The sequence below is a fragment of the Pan troglodytes genome, chromosome 16 (genome assembly GCF_028858775.2).
Source record: "Pan troglodytes isolate AG18354 chromosome 16, NHGRI_mPanTro3-v2.0_pri, whole genome shotgun sequence".
Taxonomy (NCBI): domain Eukaryota; kingdom Metazoa; phylum Chordata; class Mammalia; order Primates; family Hominidae; genus Pan; species Pan troglodytes.
Genome location: NC_072414.2, coordinates 43,488,215 through 43,508,685, shown reverse-complemented (window position 1 = coordinate 43,508,685; position 20,471 = coordinate 43,488,215). Strand labels below are relative to the sequence as shown.

The window sequence follows — 20,471 nt, the reverse complement described above, 5'->3', positions numbered from 1 at the left end:
GGGGTAGATTTAGGAAGCACAGGAAGGGAAATAAAGTGATTAACTTGCAGGGTAGAGTAGAATTGGTAGGTACTGGAAGCATGGAGATAGCAGGGAGTCTGTTGAGGTCAACTAAGCATGTGGGAAAACAAACCTGATCTGAAGTGGGATTTCATAGTCTAGGAAAGGAGAAGAGCAGAGCTTAGTAGCTGCTTGAATATGGATATGAAAACAGAGGATTCTAAGGTTTCTAATTTGTGATAGTTGTTCCAGTAGCTATGGCAAGATAGTTTTGAGGTATTTACAATGAGTTAAATTTGGGACACGTTGAATGTGAGGTGACCTTGGTTTTAGATTCCTAAGTTTGGCTTGTTTGTTTATTTATTTATTTTATGTTTTTATTTTTTTGAGACAGAGTCTTGCTCTATCAGCCCAGCCTGGAGTGCAGTGGCATGATATCAGCTCACTGCAACCGCTGCCGCCTAGGTTCAAGTGATTCTTGTGCCTCAGCCTCCTGAGTAGCTGGGACTACAGGCGTCTGCCACCATGCCCAGCTAATTTTTGTATTTTTAGTAGCTAGGGGTTTCACCATATTGGCCAGGCTGGTCTTGAACTCCTGACCTCAAGTGAGCCAGCCGCCTCGGCCTCCCAAGTGCTGGGATTACAGGCGTGAACCGCCACACCCAGTCCCTAAGTTTGGTTTAGATTGGAGATATTCCTAATGTTCCACATTAGGTACCAGTGCACATTTGGGATTTATTATTACAAAGACAGTACTTGAAGTCATTAGATCTCTAAAGGCATTAGTAATAGTTAATGTTCATAAATATGACTGTCAGTCATCAAGAAGAGATTTATGTTTAGCAGGCTATTTATGAAGACAGGGATTAAGTTTTTTTTATTCCATTTAAAGTATCAAAGATACAGTTGTTTTGGTGCCTAAAAAATAAGCTTTTGAATATCTTCACCCAGTGATGCTAGATTGGTGAGATCCATTCATTCAGGTATTTAGTGAGTACTTACTAAGGTATTCTACAAATAAATAAAGGAGAAGTCATGATGAAAGATAGGGTGGTATAGTGTGTGCTGCTATTAGTAAAAACAAGCTTTTAAAGTAGGAATGATCTAAAGTGTAATTTGTTTTCACTCAGCAATTTATTTACTCAATCTTTAATTTTTATTGAGGACTCACTGTGCATAACCTTATAGTACATGGAAGAATAAATGTGCATATTGTACCAGGTGCTAAGAGTGTTAAAATGAACAGAAGTAGTCCCTACTTTCAAGGATCTTGTATCTATAGAGTCATATAAATATGTACATATAGTATGTAATAAGTGGTAAATTAGAAGAAAAGGCTGATTTCAGGATGTGAAATTCATTTAATTGGCCTCTACTTAAGCCAGCTCATTGGATTCATTGATGCTGTCCATTCCTTCTATAAAATATAGGATGGATGCTCATAGGGAATAGTATACCAGGCTTTGTTGATTCCACAAGTTGACTTGTAACCTTAACAATAATAACAGCTGGGAAAGTTATTTAACCTGAAAAAAATACTGCTACTACTACTACTACTACCACCACCACCACCACCACTACTACTACTACTACTACTACTACTAGCAAACTTTTATCTAGTGATTATTGTATGTCAGGCTGTCTTCTAAATGTTTTACATATATTAACTCACTTAACCTTCCTGGTAACCTTAAGAAAAATGTAATATTACTATCCATACTTTAGAGATAAGGACACTGAAGCATAGAGAAACTTAATTACTTGTCCCAGTTTAGTCATCTAGCAATGGTAGGACCAGGATTTGAACCCAAGCAGCCTAGCTCTAGAGACCAAACTCTTACAACTACGTTGACTGTCTCTCAAGAGCCAGCTGTGTTTATTTTCAACCTTGTATATGTCAAGTTGTACATATTAGTGTCATTCTTAACTTAATTAAATATTATATAAATTGATGAAATGTGAGTATAAAAAACGTGAATGTTTTTATAAAAAGTGCTTTGGAAGCAATTTTGCTAAAAATCATTAATTAGGCATGGTCAAAACAACTGTAAAAGATTCAGGAGGAAATGGTTTAAGAAAAACTGCACTCGAATTGCTTTGTAGGTGTCTTTATGTTTTTACTCCCATTTATGTATTTATGTATTTATTTATTTATTTATTTTGAGTCCGAATCTTGCTCTGTCATCCAGGCTGGAGTGCAGTGGCGCGATCTCAGCTCACTGCAACCTCTGCCTCCCAGGTTCAAACGATACTCCTGCCTCAGCTTCCCGAATAGCTGGGATTACAGGTGCGCACTGCCACGCCCAACTAATTTTTGTATTTTTAGTAGATACAGGGTTTCACCATGTTGGCCAGGCTGGTCTCGAGCTTTTGACCTCAGGTGATCCACCCAGCTTGGCCCCCCAAAGTGCTGGGATTAGAGGCGTGAGCCAACGTGTCAGCCTATTCCCATTTAAAGAACTGAAAAATACAGCCAGGGCCTTACAGGGGTGGCATACGCAAGAAAGACCTGTAATTCCCATTAGCAAGCCCATACTCCAGGGTCTTACTCAACACCAAAATATCAGTTATATGTATACGTTTATGTTTAAAATAAAACAAAATGTTTAAAGTATACATATTATTTTAAAAATGATTCTCTGGGTTAACTGACCTTGCTGAGTGATTTATCCTCTCTCTGTCCAATGCTGTCAGTTAAGATGGCTTTTCTTATAGTTAGAAGCAACATTTAATCCAGATTGTGATGGTTAGGAAAGAATTTCTGGTGGAGATAGATATCTGAGATAAGACTTACTGAATGGGTAAGACATGAAAGTGAAGGAGGAAAAGGATATTTCAGGTAGAGATAACAGCAACTAACAATGCACAGAGGTAGAAGAATGTGCATAGTAAACTGTAAGTAGTTTATTACAGCCATAGCATAGAATGTGAATGGCTGTTGGAAATAGCTGAGACTGGATAGGAAGTTAGAGGTTAGATTGTGAAAAAATTTGTATTGCTTTCTTTATGATTTTGCTCTGCTTTCTCAAAGTCTGTTCTCAACATAGGAGTTAGAATGATGCCCTTAAAATGTAATTCAAGGCTGGGTGCAGTGGCTCACGCCTGTAATCCTAGCATTTTGGGAGGCCGAGGCAGGTGGATCACCTGAGGTCAGGAGTTCAAGACCAGCCTGGCCAACATGGTGAAACCCTGTCTCTACTAAAAATACAAAAATTAGCCAGGTGTGGTGGCGTGCACCTGTAGTCCCAGCTACTCGGGAGGCTAAGACAGGAGAATCACTTGAACTCGGGAGGTGCAGGTTGCAGTGAGCCAAGACCGTGCCATTGCATTTCAGCCTGGGCAGTAAGAGTGAAACTCCATCTCAAAAAAAAACAACAACAACAACAAAAAAAAGAGACTTTGTCAAAACCAGAGAAGCAAAGAAGGAGATTTTGAAAATATTATTAATGTGTTTGTTTCCATTAAAGCCAGAAAAATAAAACTATAATTAGTCCAATTTCTGGTATAAATAAATTTAAACTTAAAGTAATATGTGAGTTTTAATGCACCTACTTTTCAATTTTTTAGCATTTTTCAACTACTTTGATGTTCTGGAAAAATGTTAACTACAGCCAGGTGTGGTGGTTTATGCCTGTAATCCCAGTGCTTTGGGAGGCTGAGGTGGGAGGATTGCTTGAGGCCAAGAGTTTGAGACTAGCCTGAGCAACATAGTGAGACCCTGTCTCTACAAAAAAATTAAAAAATTTGTCAGGCATGGTTGCATGCACCTGTAATCCTAGTTACTTGGGAGGCTGAGATAGGAGGACCACTTGAGCCCAGGAGTTGGAGGCCAATAGAGCAAGACCCTGAAAAAAGAAAAGAAGAATGTTAACCATTAAAAAAAAAAATACATCAAAACACATATGTGCAGTTTTGATGCACGTTAATGGTATCAATGTGGCTCATTAAGATACTCTTGGGTTCTATATTTAAATGTTTGATATTTTGCTCATTATGGATTGTTTACATTAATTTTGATTTTAAAATATTGCGTTAAAATATTATTTTTCTTGATTATTGAATTTTTGAGCACTCTTTTAAATTTTGCACCCTGGGCGAATGCTTTACTTCATTCTAATTTCCAGTAGTATCTTCCACTATAAAATGAGTTCCTTGGTTGGAGGTGATGTTGAGTGAGATTCTGTAGAATTCTGGAATTCTGTAGTGTAGTGTTCAGAAAGTCTGTTAATTATAGTGCTGGCAGAGAGTTGTGGGCAGGGAAAGCAAATCCTTAGCTGGAATACATAACTATTCCTGTGAGGGGATCTCAACCTTGGCTGCACATTGGAAGCACCTCAATCTCTGTGGGTGGAACCTAAGCATCATTGATTGTTAAAGCTCTCCAGGTGATTCAGTGTGCAGCCAAGATTGAGAACCAGTGATCTACAGCAGTACTTCTTAAACTTTAGTATACGCATGAATCCTATGGAAGTCTCGTTAAAATACAGATGTCTTAGTTTCAGGGAGTAAGTATGCATTCATAAAAAGCTTCCCATCACTGCTGATCCATTGACTACACTTTGAGTAGCAAAGCTTTGTTGTGTGCTACACAAATTTCACTGTTTTCACCTCACCAACTATAGGCCATAGTTGAGTCCAGATTTCAATGAACAAACCCAGCAGACTGTTAACACCATTTCTTTTTTTTTTCTTTTTGGACGGAGTCTCGCCCTGTCACCCAGGCTGGAGTGCAGTGGTGCAATCTCGGCTCACTGCAACCTCCGCCTCCCAGGTTCAGGTGATTTTCCTGCCTCAGCCTCCTGAATAGCTGAGATTACAGGCACCCTCCATCACTCCCCACTAATTTTTATATTTTTAGTAGAGACGGGGTTTCACCATGTTGGCCAGGCTGGTCTCTTAACTCCTAACCTCAGGAGATCCACCTGCCTTGGCCTGTCAAAGTGCTGGAGTTACAGGTGTGAGCCACCACCCTGGCCCTGTTAACACCATTTCTAAATGTCTGAGCTAACACTTTAAATCATGAATCTTGGGTGAACATACCCGTATCAGTAAATTCAGCCCTACCTAACTACATATTTTTTTCTTTTGATCTAATAACCCTAGAATCAATTTTCTTACATGCTCTCTGGAATCCTACTGATACAAATAAGAAACTTTCCACAACTCCAGTGTATATGCTTGTACTTATATCTCCCTACCTTGTACTTATATCTCTAGGCGAAGCTAGCCTCTAACCCCTCTTATTGGCCTTTTTGAGGTAGTGAAAAGTGGTAAAGGTGGGTGCTTTCTCCCCTACCTTGTACTTATATCTCTAGGCGAAGCTAGCCTCTAACCCCTCTTATTGGCCTTTTTGAGGTAGTGAAAAGTGGTAAAGGTGGGTGCTGAGGAGAATGGGCATTTCTTTCTGAGGCAACCGTTTCAGATGAAGTTACTGAAAGGTTTTTATGCAAGAGAAAGCTGGTTGGAACATGGGTGAGGAGGACTGTTCTTTTTAGCAGAAAGTTTTGGGATTTTGGGGTTCCAAAGTTAGGCTTCATTTATTTGTTCATACATCCTTATCCCAAGGCACAAGAGTCCCACTTCTTCTCAACCCTTGCCCTTACCTTCGGTCTGGCAGGGTTGTACTTTTAAATGGCATTGCACATCTGCAGACCACTCAGGCATTGGGCCAGATCTTCAGCCATGTCTGTCTTGGGCTTTAAGGTTGCAAAAATGAAGAAGATATGATGCCTTGAAGTTATATGCTATTTTTGTAAACATTATCTTTTTCTCTCTGCTTAACTTTAGAGTTAACATGAGAATGAGTATGGAAAGTTGAAGTATTTCTTTGAATGTATTACATTCCATTGCCAATCAGTGAATATTTAGAGGGGGCCTTAAATGTCCAAGATGCTGTATCATATTGACATTAGATTATAAGTTGTTGGCCATTAACATTTTGTGTTTTTTATTTACAGAAACTTATTGGAGAAGTGTTTAATATTGTGAGCCAACAGTCTACTGCTCGACCTGGCTGCATTATTGAACTCGATGCAATAACCAACCAAGTAAAAACATGCTTGTGAATTGGTGATATTCGTATACTTTATCCCATGGTGTTTTATATGTATATGATATATGTCATTCTCAGAATAATTTTCTTGTTTGTTATTAAATGCAGAAAACTTATGTTGATTCCCATAGTGAAAATCTACTAATGATTTAGGGATTATTTTTCTCCTTGGGAAACCAGGAACTGTATGTTCTCATTTATAAGTGGGCGCTAAGCTATGAGTATGCAAAGGCATGCAGAGCAATATAATGGACTTTAGAGACTCAGAAGGGGGAGGGTGGAAATGGAACTAGAGATTTGAAAAACCACATGTTAGGTACAGTGTACACTACTTGGGTGATGGGTGCACTAAAATCTCAGAATTCACTACTAGTTCATCCATGTAACAAAAAAACCACTTGTACCCCAAAAGCTATTTAAGTAAAATTTTTTAAAAAAGGAATTATTCTTCTCCAGTTGAATTGTATTTGTAGCAAAGGAAATTCGATTCAGTTAGAGAAACCATGACCTTGATCTTGAAATGCTGAGAGAAAATACACTGCAGCTGCATAGAGGGTCGGGTTGTGGTTTCTCATTTTATATTATTACTCTTTTCAACTCAATAGAGGGTAACCTTAGCTTCAGAGTGTTTGCCTTGTTAGGCCCCACATTGGGTACTTTTGTGAGGTCCTTTAAAATGCAGATGAAAGTCAGATCCAAGTGGACATATACTTTTTAATCACAGGTCCTTTGTGTAGTATTCCTCCCTAGCTACTACCTAGGAAAGAAGGAGAACCCTTCTCCCTACAGGGAGATGTAAAACCCATTTTAGCCCTCAGGATATTTGTTTCTTTAGGACTATGTTTATGGTCTAAGGGATAGAACGAACATTTATTCCAAATGTGAAAAGGATTAGTTTGGTAAGGAAGCTACCAATAGTTTTAAACAAGGAAATGAAGAAAGAGCCAACTATAGTTGAAAGCAAGTATAGAGTTACATCATAAATTTTCTTTAGTGTCTTGCACTTTCTATTGGGGAAAATGTACTCATTTCTGCTAATATAGATAAAATATATCATCTCTTGATAGCAGAACTGGGGCTGCCAGACCCATATTGCTAATACCTCCTGGGAAATGCTTAACTTTTTAATCCCCAGTGCCCCACCTTTCTTCAGATTCAGCCTGTGATTTCTTTTTTCTACTCAATAGGAATGTAGAAGAGTGGGTTGGCTTCCTTCCTATAGATAACTTAATTTTTAATGGATTGGATGTTAAATTCATCCTCTACTTTAGCCTCCTTTGCACTCATTACCATGGGATATTAATACAGTCTGCTCTCACAGAGCAGTTTTTTTACTTCATATTTGCTCAACACTTTTTCCCCTGCTCCTTGTGCCTATTTTTAACACAAGGGCTGGTAAACTGTAAGCAATAATGAATGACAAAGTTTAAAATTCTTTCTAGGTTTGTTCCCAATGTGTTATATGATTTCTATATCCATGAAGACATCACCCTTCTCTTTACTTTCATCTATTGTTTGTCCCTTGGGGAAATGACCTCCTAGACAATGAATGTGAAGAGATTTTTAATGTTTCTACCTAGAGAAACACAAAATACCCTATAACTTTCATAAAATTGTATGGCCCAACCTAATATTATAATCCTTTTATTTCTTTCTATTATGTAAAGAGGCAGGTTTTCCTTTATTCTATAAGATTATAGACTCCTCATCCAATGCCAAGATAATCATAGCTGCTTCCTTTTCTTGAAATCTCTGGGGGAGCCATCTGATTGATTGTCTTAATACACTTCCAAAATAAGCTTTTGTTTGGATCTAGCCTTTCCTTGAACTTCAGTTCCCGTTAAGGTTCTAAGTAGCCATTCGTGATAGTCTTAAAACATGGTCATGGAGCATAGCAGTTGACAGTGATGTTTCATCCATCCTTCGAGGGGTTCTAGTTACTTATGTGTAAGTTTAGTTCTCTAGAGATGTATCATCCTGCTGGCTGTTACAGGATCCCTCATAATTCCCACTAGACAGAGCTATTGGGATACTTCGAGGAGCTTTCTGGGTTTTGTTTTGTTTTTTGGTTCTCCAGTGGAATTGAAAAAACTACAAGTTGTGTAGTAGTCTAGTGTGTCTTACATAGTGCAGCCCTCCCCAGTCAGTTGTGAATCTGATGCTTTCAGGCTCAAAGTGGTGAAGGTTGCTTAACTGTTTAAATTTGGATTTTTTAGCATCTTTTTTTTTTTTTTTCCTGAGAAGCAAACCTGTTGATTTGTTTTTGCTAGAGCTCTTCTATTCTGCTATTGGCTGTGACATTTTTGAAAGTAATTTTTCTCTGACCAGGATAGTTTTAATGATTCTCTTCTGTTGCTTTTTTTCTTTCTAATTAGTAGTGGTAAAGAATAGAAATTGTTAGATATATTTCTTCTGCATTAGCATTGGGGAGGTGACAGATGGGAGATGGGAGACAGGGAATTTCGAAGATAAAACCTCTTCATTTTTTTTTTGTATTTGTAGTGTGGCTCAAATACACAGTTGCTTCATGTGTTTCAAGAAGACTTCATTATAGGATATAAACCACATAAGGAAGATATGGAGAAAAAGGAAACAGAAATATTTTTTCAGCCATCACAAGGTACTTTAAAAAAATAGTCTGCATTTGTTTACCTTCATGCTAAAAAATGATCTCTAAGTTTTCACTGAGTATGGATCTTCAAAAGTTACCACTCTCATAATTTTTGACAGATACAACAGTTAGTTCTGTCAAAATTGCTGGCTTGTAGATGAAGAGGGCTGTGGGTGAAAATTACATTTTGCAAGACAATTCATTGGTGACATCGACTTTTACTAAGAAATGGTATCTGTGAACCTTAATTTGTTTTAAAAAGTAAGTTTCTTCAACTCTATAATTAAATTATTTTGATTGGTAGTTCCATTTGGTATCTTAAGGAAAACAGTTAATTTTATTATAGGTTTTAAAAAATTACCAGTAAATTGCTTCAGACCAATGATGAATATAAGATATAAGGTATCATGTTGTGTGGGACACTAGAAACCTCATGGAAATAGTGAATGCAAGGTACCATCTCACAGTTTTCCCCTTTGAAGTGTGGTATTTTTTCCTTTTTGTGAAAGTAAGTAGTTTAACCCTTTCAAAAACAAACAATATGATGTTTAGTTTAAACTTTATAACTTAGCTTAAAATGTTCCCTTCAGATGTTAAACTTTTATTTAAGTTTTTTAAATTGGCAAATAAAATTGTGTGTATATATATAACTTCATAATTATAAAACCAACGTGTTCTATTTGAAAAGCCATGTCTTTAAGAATTAAGTGTCTATGGCGAATATTTAGTTTACAAAGGGTTTTCAGATAATTAATCTCATGTGGTTACAAATTGTGAATATCCAGATGGACATATTTAATTTTCTTAGTGTAGTCTTCATCACGAAATTATGTATAGCATCTAAGGAAACTGTTTCTATGTAATTTGTGCAGACAATTTCCTTCGCTTTAGTGAAAATCAGATTGAGGTCCTGTATTCTAAGAAGCTTAGCTCAAACATCTTTTCACTCGTCAGACTAGTAACTTGTTTTTCTTTCATATATCTTTCTTCATACACAAAACTTTTATTTGTGTTATTCAATTATGTTAAGTTTTATTTCACTATCATTATAACAGCAGTACTGCTTTACCAATTTAAAATTTACTTTTCTGTAGTATCTTACCTTTGCCTGGGTTAATCTTTTTAATATGGTTTCCAACAAATGTAGCTGCCATTTATCACGTTATTTCTAACAGGAAAGATATGCCAACTTACCAGAATTCAATGCTTATATAAAGTTGGTACTTTTCTTTATAATATTTTAATTGACTTGCATTAAAAATTTTCTTTATTTCTCGCTTTTGATATTTGTTATGCCACTGCTAAATCAGGCCAAAAGATTTCCTCAATGCTTTCTTGGTTTTCCTTTAGTTTTTGTGTGAAATTTCTCTTTCTTCCTGATTTTATAGCTGTGTTCTTAAAGGACTTGTGTAGGTTTCTCCTCTTCTCTGCCTCTGCTTTATTTTGTACTTTCTAAGTTTTAATTTAAAGTTACTCTTTTAGTTAAGAAAAATGCCAAAAATAGACAAAATTATAGTGCATAATTAAATGAACCTCCATATTCCCATAATGTAGGTTAAAGATTTTATCACACTTGCTTTGTCTACACAATTTTTCTTTTCCTTTTCCCCCCCAAAATTTTTTTTTTTTTTTTTCCGAGACAGAGTTTGCTTTGCTGCCCAGGCTGGAGTGCAGTGGCGTCATCTCAGCTTACTGTAACCTCCACCTCCCAGGTTCAAGCAATTCTCCTGCCTCAGCCTCCCGAGTAGCTGGGATTACAGCTACTCGGCTGTAAGCCCACCTGGCTAATTTTTTTGTATTATTACTAGAGTCAGAGTTTTACCCCGTTGGCCAGGTTGGTCTTGAACTCCTGACCTCAAGTGATCAGCTCACCTTGGCTCCCAAAGTGCTGGGATTACAGGCATGAGCCACTGCGCCTGGCCCCTCTGAAATATTTTAAAGCAAATCCACCTACAGTGTTGTTTCACTTCCATATGCGTTTCTAAAAATAACTTCCTTACATATTTGCTGTTATCAAATTGATAATAAAATTCCTCAGAATCGTGCAATAACTACTCCATATTTCTTCCAGTTGTCTAAAAAATGTTGAGCTTTTTGTTTATGTGTTTTTGTTTGAATCTATATCCAAACAAGGTTTACATATTGTGTTTTCATTGTCTATTTAAAGAGTATTTTAATCTAAAGTGATACTTTATATACACCCTCATTATGCCACTGACTTGTTTTAGAGCAAGTTTATTTTTATTTTTATTTTTTATTATACTTTAAGTTCTGGAATACATGTGCAGAACATGCAGGTTTGTTACATACGTATACGTGTGCCATGGTGGTTTGCTGCACCTATCAACCCATCATCTACATTAGGTATTTCTCCTAATGCTATCCCTTTCTTAGCCCCCCTACCCCCCAACAGGCCCTGGTGTGTGATGTTCCCTTCCCTGTGTCTGTGTGTTCTCATTGTTCAACTCCCACTTATGAGTGAGAACATACAGTGTGTGGTTTTTCTGTTCCTGTGTTAGTTTGCTGAAAATGATGGTTTCCAGCTTCATCCATGTCCCTGCAAAGGACATGAACTCATCCTTTTTTATGGCTGCATAGTATTCCATGGTGTATATGTGCCACATTTTCTTTATCCAGTCTATCACTGATGGGCATTTGGGTTGGTTCCAAGTCTTTGCTATTGTGAACAGTGCCGCGATAAACATACATGTGCATGTGTCTTTATGGTAGAATGATTTATAATCCTTTGGGTATATACCCAGTAATGGGATTGCTGGGTCAAATGGTATTTCTGGTTCTAGATCCTTCAGGAATTGCCACACTGTCTTCCACAATGGTTGAACTAATTTATACTCCCACCGACAGTGTAAAAGTGTTCCTATTTCTCCACATCCTCTCCAGCATCTGTTGTTTCCTGACTTTTTAAAGATTGCCATCCTACTGGCATGAGATGGTATCTCATTGTGGTTTTGATTTGCGTTTCTCTAATGACCAGTGATGATGAGCATTTTTTCATATGTTTGTTGGCCACATAAATGTCTTCTTTTGAGAAGTGTCTGTTCATATCCTTTGCCCACTTTTTGATGGGGTTATTTTTTTCTTGTAAATTTGTTTAAGTTCCTTATAGATTCTGGATATTAGCCCTTTGTCAGATGGATAGATTGCAAAAATTTTCTCCCATTCTGTAGGTTGCCTGTTTATTCTGGTGATAGTTTCTTTTGCTGTGCAGAAGCTCTTTAGTTTAATTAGAACCCACTTGTCAATTTTGACTTTTGTTGCCATTGTTTTTGGTGTTTTAGTCATGAAGGCTTTGCCCATGCCTACGTCCTGAATGGTATTGCCTAGGTTTTCTTCTAGGGTTTTTATGGTTTTAGGTCTTACGTTTCAGTCTTCAATCCCTCTTGAGTTAATTTTTGTATGAAGTGTAAGAAAGGGGTCCAGTTTCAGTTTTCTGCATGTGGCAAGCCAATTTTCCTAGCACCATTTGTTAAATAGGGAATCCTTTCCCCATTGCTTGTTTTTGTCAGGTTTGTCAAAGATCAGATGGTTGTAGGTGTGTGGTGGTATTTCTGAGGACTCTGTTCTGTTCCATTGTTCTATATATCTGTTTTGGTACCAGTACCATGCTGTTTTTGTTACTGTAGCCTTGTAGTATAGTTTGAAGTCAGGTAGCATGATGCCTCAAGCTTTATTCTTTTTGCTTAGGTTTGTCTTGGCTATGAGGGCTCTTTTTTGGTTCCATATGAAATTTAAAGTGTTTTTTTCTAATTCTGTGAGGAAAGTCAATGGTAGCTTGATGGGGATAGCATTGAATCTATAAATTACTTTGGGCAGTATGGCGATTTTCACAATATTGATTTTTTCCTGTCCATGAGCATGGAATGTTTTTCCATTTGTTTATGTCCTCTCATTTCCTTGAGCAGTGGTTTGCAGTTGTCCTTGAAGAGGTCCTTGTAAGTTGTATTCCTAGGTATTTTATTCTCATTGTAGCAATTGTGAATGGGAGTTCACTCATGATTTGGCTCTCTGTCTGTTACTGGTGTATAGGAATGCTTGTGATTGTTGCACATTGATTTTGTGTCCTGAGACTTTGCTGAAGTTGCTTATTAGCTTAAGGAGATTTTGGGCTGAGACGATTGGGTTTTCTAAATATACAATCATGTCATCTGCAAAGAGAGACAATTTGACTTCCTCTCTTCCTATTTGAATACCCTTTATTGCTTTCTCTTGCCTGATTGCCCTGGCCAGAACTTTCAGTACCATGTTGAATAGGAGTGGTGAGAGAGGGCATCCTTGTCTTGTGCTGCTTTTCAAAGGGAATACTTCCAGCTTTTGCCCATTCAGCATGATATTGGCTGTGGGTTTGTCATAAATAGCTCTTATTATTTTGAGATAAGTTTCATTAATACCTAGTTGATTGAGAGTTTTTAGCATGAGGGGCTGTTGAATTTTATCAAAGGCCTTTTCTGTATCTATTGAGATAATCATGTGGTTTTTGTCATTGGTTCTGTTTACGTGATGGAGTACATTTATTGATTTGTGTACGTTGAACCAGCCTCTCATCCCAGGGATGAAGCCGACTTGATTGTGGTGGATAAGCTTTTTGATGTGCTGCTGGATTCGGTTTGCCAGTATTTTATTGAGGTTTTTCGCATTGATGTTCACATCAGGGATGTTGGCCTGAAATTTTCTTTTTTTGTTGTGTCTCTGCCACGTTTTGGTATCAGGATGATGCTGGCCTCATAAAATGAGTTAGGGAGGAGTCCCTCTTTTTCTATTGATTGGAATAGTTTCAGAAGGAATGGTACCAGCTGCTCTTTGTACCTCTGGTAGAATTCGGTTGTGAATCTGTCTGGTCCTGGGCTTTTTTGGTTGATAGGATATTAATTACTGCCTCAATTTCAGAACTTGTTATTGGTCTATTCAGGGATTTGACTTTTTCCTGGTTCAGTCTTTGGAGGGTGTATGTGTCCAGGAATTTATCCATTTCTTCTAGATTTTCTAGTTTATTTGTGTAGAGGTGTTTATAGTATTCTCTGATGGTAGTGTTTATTTCTGTGGGATCAGTGATGATAGCCCCTTTATCATTTTTTATTGTGTCTGTTTGATTCTTTTCTTTTTTTCTTTATTAGTTTGTCTAGTAGTCTATCTATTTTGTTAATCTTTTCAAAAAACCAGCTCCTGGATTCACTGATTTTTGGAAGGGTTTTTTGTGTCTCTGTCTCCTTCAGTTCTGGAGCAAGTTTTTTTTTTTTAAAGAAGTTTCTCTGACTATTTATTTGTGATGTTGTTTAAACTTTTTCTTGTCTACTATATTGCTTGTACAGTGGAAGTTAGCTCTACAGACTTGATTAGATCTGGGTTCAACATTCTGGGTGATGCCGTGTACTTCATATGTATCATACCAGAAAAAAAATATTTGGATATCTCACTTTTAGTCATATTAAGATTCGGAAGATTCAGTTGGTGGTGTCATTATGGTTTGACAGCAGTCTTTATCTCATGGCTTCTTCCATTGAATATTATTGATCTTAAACCAGTTATTTCATTAGGGATTGAAAAATTATGATTTTCCAATTTTATCAGTTCTCATTTATTTATTAGCTGGAAAGCATCTGTAAAGAAAAGCATTTGTTTATCAACTAGGGCTATTGGATTACTTTGAAAAACAGTTCTTTTTGGAAAGGTTAAGTGCTTAGTTCTTTCCATTTAATTGACAGTTTCAGAATGAGGAGTCTGCGCGCTGGTTATCTCTAGCTGCTACTGTTGAATTTATTGTTGTTGTTGGATTTCTTTGTCTTTTAAGTATCAATATGAACTCATTTTAAGAAAACTCTTTAAGGAACTATAATATACATACAGAGAAGTACTCATATAACTCTATTAGGCTAGTAAGTAGCATTTGAAGTAGGTCCTGTGTCCTTTTGACATAACCTCAATGTTGTAATAGTTTACTTTCTTTCAGGAGCAAGATTTTCCTGGGTTTATCTTGTAGCTGTCCTTTGCAAGAATGGAATCATCCTTCCAAACTGTTTCTTTTTAAAAAATTATTATTATACTTTAAGTTCTGCGATAGATGTGCAGAACATGCAGGTTTGTTACGTAGGTTTACACGTGCATGGTGGTTTGCTGCACCCATCAACCTGTCATCTATGTTAGGTCTTTCTCCTAATGCTCTCCCCTTCCTAGCCCCCCACCCCCCAACAGGCCCCGATGTGTTATGTTCCCCTCCCTGTGTCTATGTGTTCTCATTGTTCAACTCCCACTTATGAGTGAGAACATGCGGTGCCAGACTGTTTCTTCTAATGAAAATGGTTAGAGGCCACAATTTTAACTCTAGCAGCGCTTATTACCAATATGTTGTCATTATGAGTTTTAATGATTAAGGAAAGCTTTTATTATCCTGCATTAGATTTCATTTTCAGTTATGAAGAATCTGATTTTCAGCAGGGAAAATTATATATACAAGTAATGTCTTTTTTAAAAAAATGCATGAAATTTCTACAAAATTTTTTCTTTACCCTACCACTGCTCCTTCCCCCACAACTTAAGTCTTTTTTTTAATGCTGTTTTCATGCAAGAAAAGCAGGATGAATGTTTATTTTATTATTTCTTTTTAATTGCCAGTTTTCTAAATAAGGAGTAAGTGCCCCAGTTACTCCAGGGGCATCCTGTGAGGCTGGCTTGAGCTTTTGTGTGCTCAGCGCCCCGCTTCCTTCCCTTCTGTCTTCCTCCCATTCTTCTGCTGCTGCTTTCTTTCCTTTCCTTTCTTTTTTATGTACCCTTTCTTGGTATTTGTGTGAACTCATAGTTTGTAATAGGATAAATATGTTTAACAAATTGTATTCAGTTTTATTCTTTGATGCTCAAAATGTCCCCCTTTGACTAGTAGGTATCCTTTCATGTTAGCTTTTGTGTACTTTTGACATAATTTCATTACTCCTTGATAGCTATCTAACTTTCGGTACAAAAATTATATAAAACTCCTCCTTAAAGTCTTTCTTGCCTTTTCTTCCCAACTTCCATGCATATCAAGAGGTGGTGGTAGCTTTTAAAAAGTGTTTTTTTAACCCCATAAAAACATACTAATTTAAATATCCTTTTCCTTTGAATAATAGGATACCGCCCACCACAATTTTCAGAAAAGTTCTTTCTAGTAGTAATTGAGAAGGACAGCAATAATAACTCTACTCTGCATATGTGGCATCTTCATCTTAAATCTGTACAAGCATGTTTAGGTAAGTAATTATAGTTTTATACAGAGATGATACATAATAAATTTATTTTATAGAATATGCTTTACTTTGGTTAATTCTGTAAAATGAAGTTCCATTAAACTGTAAATTGAGTTGCTGAATTATGTCTCTTCTAAACTTTTAATTACAAGGTCATAAATCATTAATGAAACTGGTTAATTCTAAAAACCAGCCTAAGGGCACATTAGACATATTGAAAAAAAATAAAAGCTTTGTTTATTTTTTTCAGTGAATATTTATTGAGTGTACATTATGACTGTTCTAGATGTCCATAGAACTAACATTGTACTTTTTTGTTAATACACATTCCCATCCAATGCACTGCACATCATCAGCTTTATCATCATTAAAATAAGCAGAATTGGCTGGGCGCAGTGGCTCACGCCTGTAATCCCAGCACTCTGGGAGGCCGAGGTGGGCGGATCACGAGGTCAGGAGATCGAGACCATCCTGGCTAACACGGTGAAACCCTGTCTCTACTAAAAATACAAAAAATTAGCCGGGCGTGGTGGCGGGCGCCTGTAGTCCCAGCTACTCAGGAGGCTGAGGCAGGAGAATGGCATGAACCCGGGAGGCAGAGGTTGCAGTGAGCTGAGATTGCACCACTGCACTCCAGCCTGGGCGACAGAGCAAGACTCCATCTCAAAAAAAGAAAAAAAAAAGCAGAATTGCTGTTTGATGAAATATGATTGAGTGCCTGAGGCTTATAAGCAGAACTGTTTTTGTAGAGCATTAAGAAATACAGGCTGGGCATGGGCATGGTGTCTCATGCGTATAATGCCAGCACTTTGGGAGGCTAGGGCAGGACGATTGCTTGAGCGCAGGAATTCGAGATCAGCCTGGGCAGTAGAGTGAGACTTCATCTCTACAAAAAAATAAAAAATTAGTCAAGTGTGGTGGCATGTGCCTATACTTGGGAGGCTGAGATGGGAGGATTGCTTGAGCCCTGGAGTCAGAGGCTGCAATGAGCCGAGACTGCACCACCGCACTCCAGCCTAAGTGACAAAGTGAGACCCTTGTCAGTTTTTCCATTTCAAAAAAAGAAATGCAATTATGATTAAAAAATTACTTCAGCCATTCTTTCGCTGTACACATTTAGATTAATCTCTAAACTAATTGGGAAATCTGTAGTATGAAGCAAAGAAATTGATCACAGATTTTTTAAAAACAAACTTTTCCTTTTTGAGAGATAATTGTTAAAATGAAGAACTGCATGGATAGCCATATCACATTGAATCTGCTTTAAACTGTTAACTCAAAATATTTGAGTTGTAAGATTTTATTATGTCTTGTAATTAATTGATTTTATACAACTTTTTATATAACATTTAATACAGTGAAAGAATAATTTGTACTTTTTTGTTCACATGTATTATACATTATCACAATTGTAGCAGTTCTAACTGGGCCATGAATTGGCATTAGAAAAGCCAAATTATGTGACAGAACCTTTACCTTCACCTAGTTGAGCCTAATCTTCTTGAGGCACCAGGAATTTAAAAATTCTTTCAAAGCCTTTGGAGTTAATTCTTTGCTTTATATGTTGTTTGATAGAAATGCAAGAGAAGGGATCTGAAACCAGTTCATCAGGAAGAGATTCACCCAGCAGAGAATGTAGTAATTTCTAGAATTGGGCACAGAAATGGGAGTGGCTCTGAAGAGATTTATAGGGGTAGTAACAGGTCCTTGTGGGAGGACAGGAACCATGTGATTTTGTTTGTCCCCACTGCTTATGAAGTGTGTGTCTCACTAAAGCCAGGGCTAGAGTTGAGTTGCTTGCCTACCCTGTTTGTGACAGCAGTAGGTCACAGACAATGAGATTACAGTAGAGGCAAATAATTACTCTTTTTAGCTGTGATAGAAAGCATCTATCTTTTTGTTCTAATCTTTGCTGCAGATTTAACAGTGTATCCTGCCATTCACACTTAACGCTTGAATTTACTGCAGTAGTGAATATCCTGTTAGAGGATAAATGATTGGTTTAAATTTTGTTAGAGAAGGAAACATGTTGAGTACCTTCTGGGTGCCAGGCACTGAGATTGGTGCTTTATATATGTGAATAGATATTATCCCCAGTTTACTAATGGAGTAAAGGTATGTAACTTGACCAAGTCCCATTAGATGGTTTGTCACAGAACTAAGTTTCAAAATCAGGCCTTGTTGACTCTAAAGTCTTTGCTTTTTTTTCTGCTCTTATTTTCTTTCTTAGCATGAGATATATGTTAGAAAATAGCATGATTTACAGGAAGAGAAATGATGTAGTTTAACCTTAGTTTGCTGGTGAGAAAGTAGCCAGAGATGGTGGTGAAGTGCCTGGCCAAAGGAAACACATCTCATTAGTGATAAAGCCAGGAGTGGGACTCCTGTCTTCTGACTACGGATCCAAGTTTGTAGTCTTATTTCATTTTACAAAAAAAGTGAAAATATTTCTTACTTAGTGGCCTGCCATTAGAAGATAGATTGACATGTTTAACAGAAACAAAAGAGGATTGATTATTATTTATTGGATATTCTGGTGCTCTTTGAGATGTACAAGGCAATAACAACACATCATCCCTGACTTTAGTGAATTTGTAGTCCAATGGGGAGAGACAGATAAATAAATAAATATAGAGTATGTCTTATATGTCACGGAAGAACAGATAACTGAATCAGAGATTTACACTCACTGGAAGTTCTTTGGAAGATCAAGTCAATATGGCTTACAAAGGCTGTCAACTAATACTATCTTAAATTTTCTTAGAACTTTTGGTTTTTGTGTTTATTCTTGAAATCATTCTCTGATTTGAGTACTTGATAGGAGGCTGCTAGTCTAATGTCTTCTTTGCCCCTAGCTAATTACATGGCCTCAGGAAAATCACTAAGCTCTCTGAGTTTAAATTTCTTAATCTAAAAGTGAGGCAGTATATTGTTATTTCTTAAAGTTTGGTTCATCATCCATCTATTTCAAAAACACCTGGGCTGCTTTACTGGGATCTACCCCATATCATCTAAATCAGTGTCTCTGTGGTTAGGCCTGGGAATTTGCATGTTAACAAATTCCTCAAGCTTTTAATGTGTTTTAAAGGTTGTAAGCACTGGACTGTATAAGGGGTTTCTTTTAGCTTTTACATGTTGTGATTCTTCCCTGTCAGTCTTGCATGATGGAGTTGGTGCAAAGAAAGAGTAAAATTGTAAAAAAAAAAAAAATTTAAGCTTATCAGGGTAACTAAGCAAAAGTTTGAAAATTGACCTTGTCTGCAAAGTAATTTTTAAAAAAAAATTTATTGATGCATAATAATTATACATATTTATGGGGTACATGTGATATTTTTATACATGCATAGAATATGTAATGATCATATCATGGTATTTAAGATATTCATTACCTTGAAATTTATTGTTTCTTCGGGTTGGGAACATTTCAGATCTTCTTTTCTAGCTCTTTTGAAATATACATTGTTGTTAACTGTAGTCATTCTACTGTGCTATCAAACAATAGAACTTATTTCTTCTACCTTCATGTTTGTACCTATTAAAGAGTCTCTTCACCCACCCCACAACCCTTCCCATTCTCTGGTATCTATTATGCTGTTATCTACCTCCATGAGATCCACTTTCTTAGCTCTCACATATGAGTGAGAGAACAGGTGATATTTGTATTTCTGTGCCTGGCTTATTTCACTTAACATACTGACCTGCAGTTTCCAACTGTGTTGCTGCAAATGACAGGATTTCATTCTTGTTTATAGCTGAATAGTATTCCATTGTGTATATATATGACATGTTCTTTATCCATTTATTCATTGATGGATACTTAGGTTGATTTTATGTCTTGGCTGTTGTGAATAGTGCTACAATAAATGTGGGAGTGCAGTTATCCCTTTGATATACTGATTTCCTTTCCTTTGGGTAAACACCTAGTAGTGAGATTGCTGAGTCATATGGTCATTCTGTTTTAAAAAGAGTTCTCTTTTCTCTATATCCTCACCTCCAAAATACTTTTAAGAAGCTATGTTTCTTAAATAATAACAAAGTAATATTCTAGCTCCTATTTATAGTAATGATATACATACATTTTTTAATTTTATAATTTATTTTTAAAGCTAAAGCTTCAGAAGGGGCTTCCTCTGAGAGTCTCCTTTCAGTCCCTGGACAGAAGAATGTAGATTCTTCTCCAGAAACCTCTCCTAGTGTGAGCCCCATGCCACATTCTTCATCAATTGCCAATCTTCAAACTGCCAGTAAACTTATTCTGAGTTCTAGACTGGTGTATAGCCAACCCCTTGATCTCCCAGAATCAGTTGAAGTAATAAGAGCAACGCCTTCAGCAGGTAAGGTCGCTTTAAGACTGGGCAGTGGTAGCTCAGAGTGATAAAATGTATGAACTCTTTAGTGGATAAAATAGATGATCTCTTCTGAAATATGTGCTATGTTGACATTAAAATAAAGATTGATTTTCTATTAATGATATGTCTAGATGGTTAGAAACATGTCTTTATTAGAAATAATTTCCTGGCTGGGTGCGGTGGCTCACTTCTGTAATCCCAGCACTTTGGGAGGCTGAGGTGGG

At 36.9% G+C, this 20,471-nt stretch overlaps 1 protein-coding gene across 16 annotated transcripts in view; it reads left to right on the top strand.

Annotated features, from left to right (window-relative positions):
• DMXL2 (Dmx like 2) overlaps positions 1–20,471 on the top strand; it is a 174,322-nt gene that overhangs the window by 99,139 nt on the left and 54,712 nt on the right. For all 16 annotated transcript variants that reach the window (XR_010151664.1, XR_010151669.1, XR_010151668.1 and 13 more), the window contains 4 exons: positions 5,958–6,047; positions 8,555–8,672; positions 15,782–15,901; positions 20,005–20,232. Coding sequence is in view for 7 of the 16 variants with exons in the window: in XM_054667536.2 (XP_054523511.1) it covers positions 5,958–6,047; positions 8,555–8,672; positions 15,782–15,901; positions 20,005–20,232 (556 nt within the window). In the remaining 9 variants the exon portion in view is untranslated. The remainder of the gene's footprint in view (positions 1–5,957; positions 6,048–8,554; positions 8,673–15,781; positions 15,902–20,004; positions 20,233–20,471) is intronic.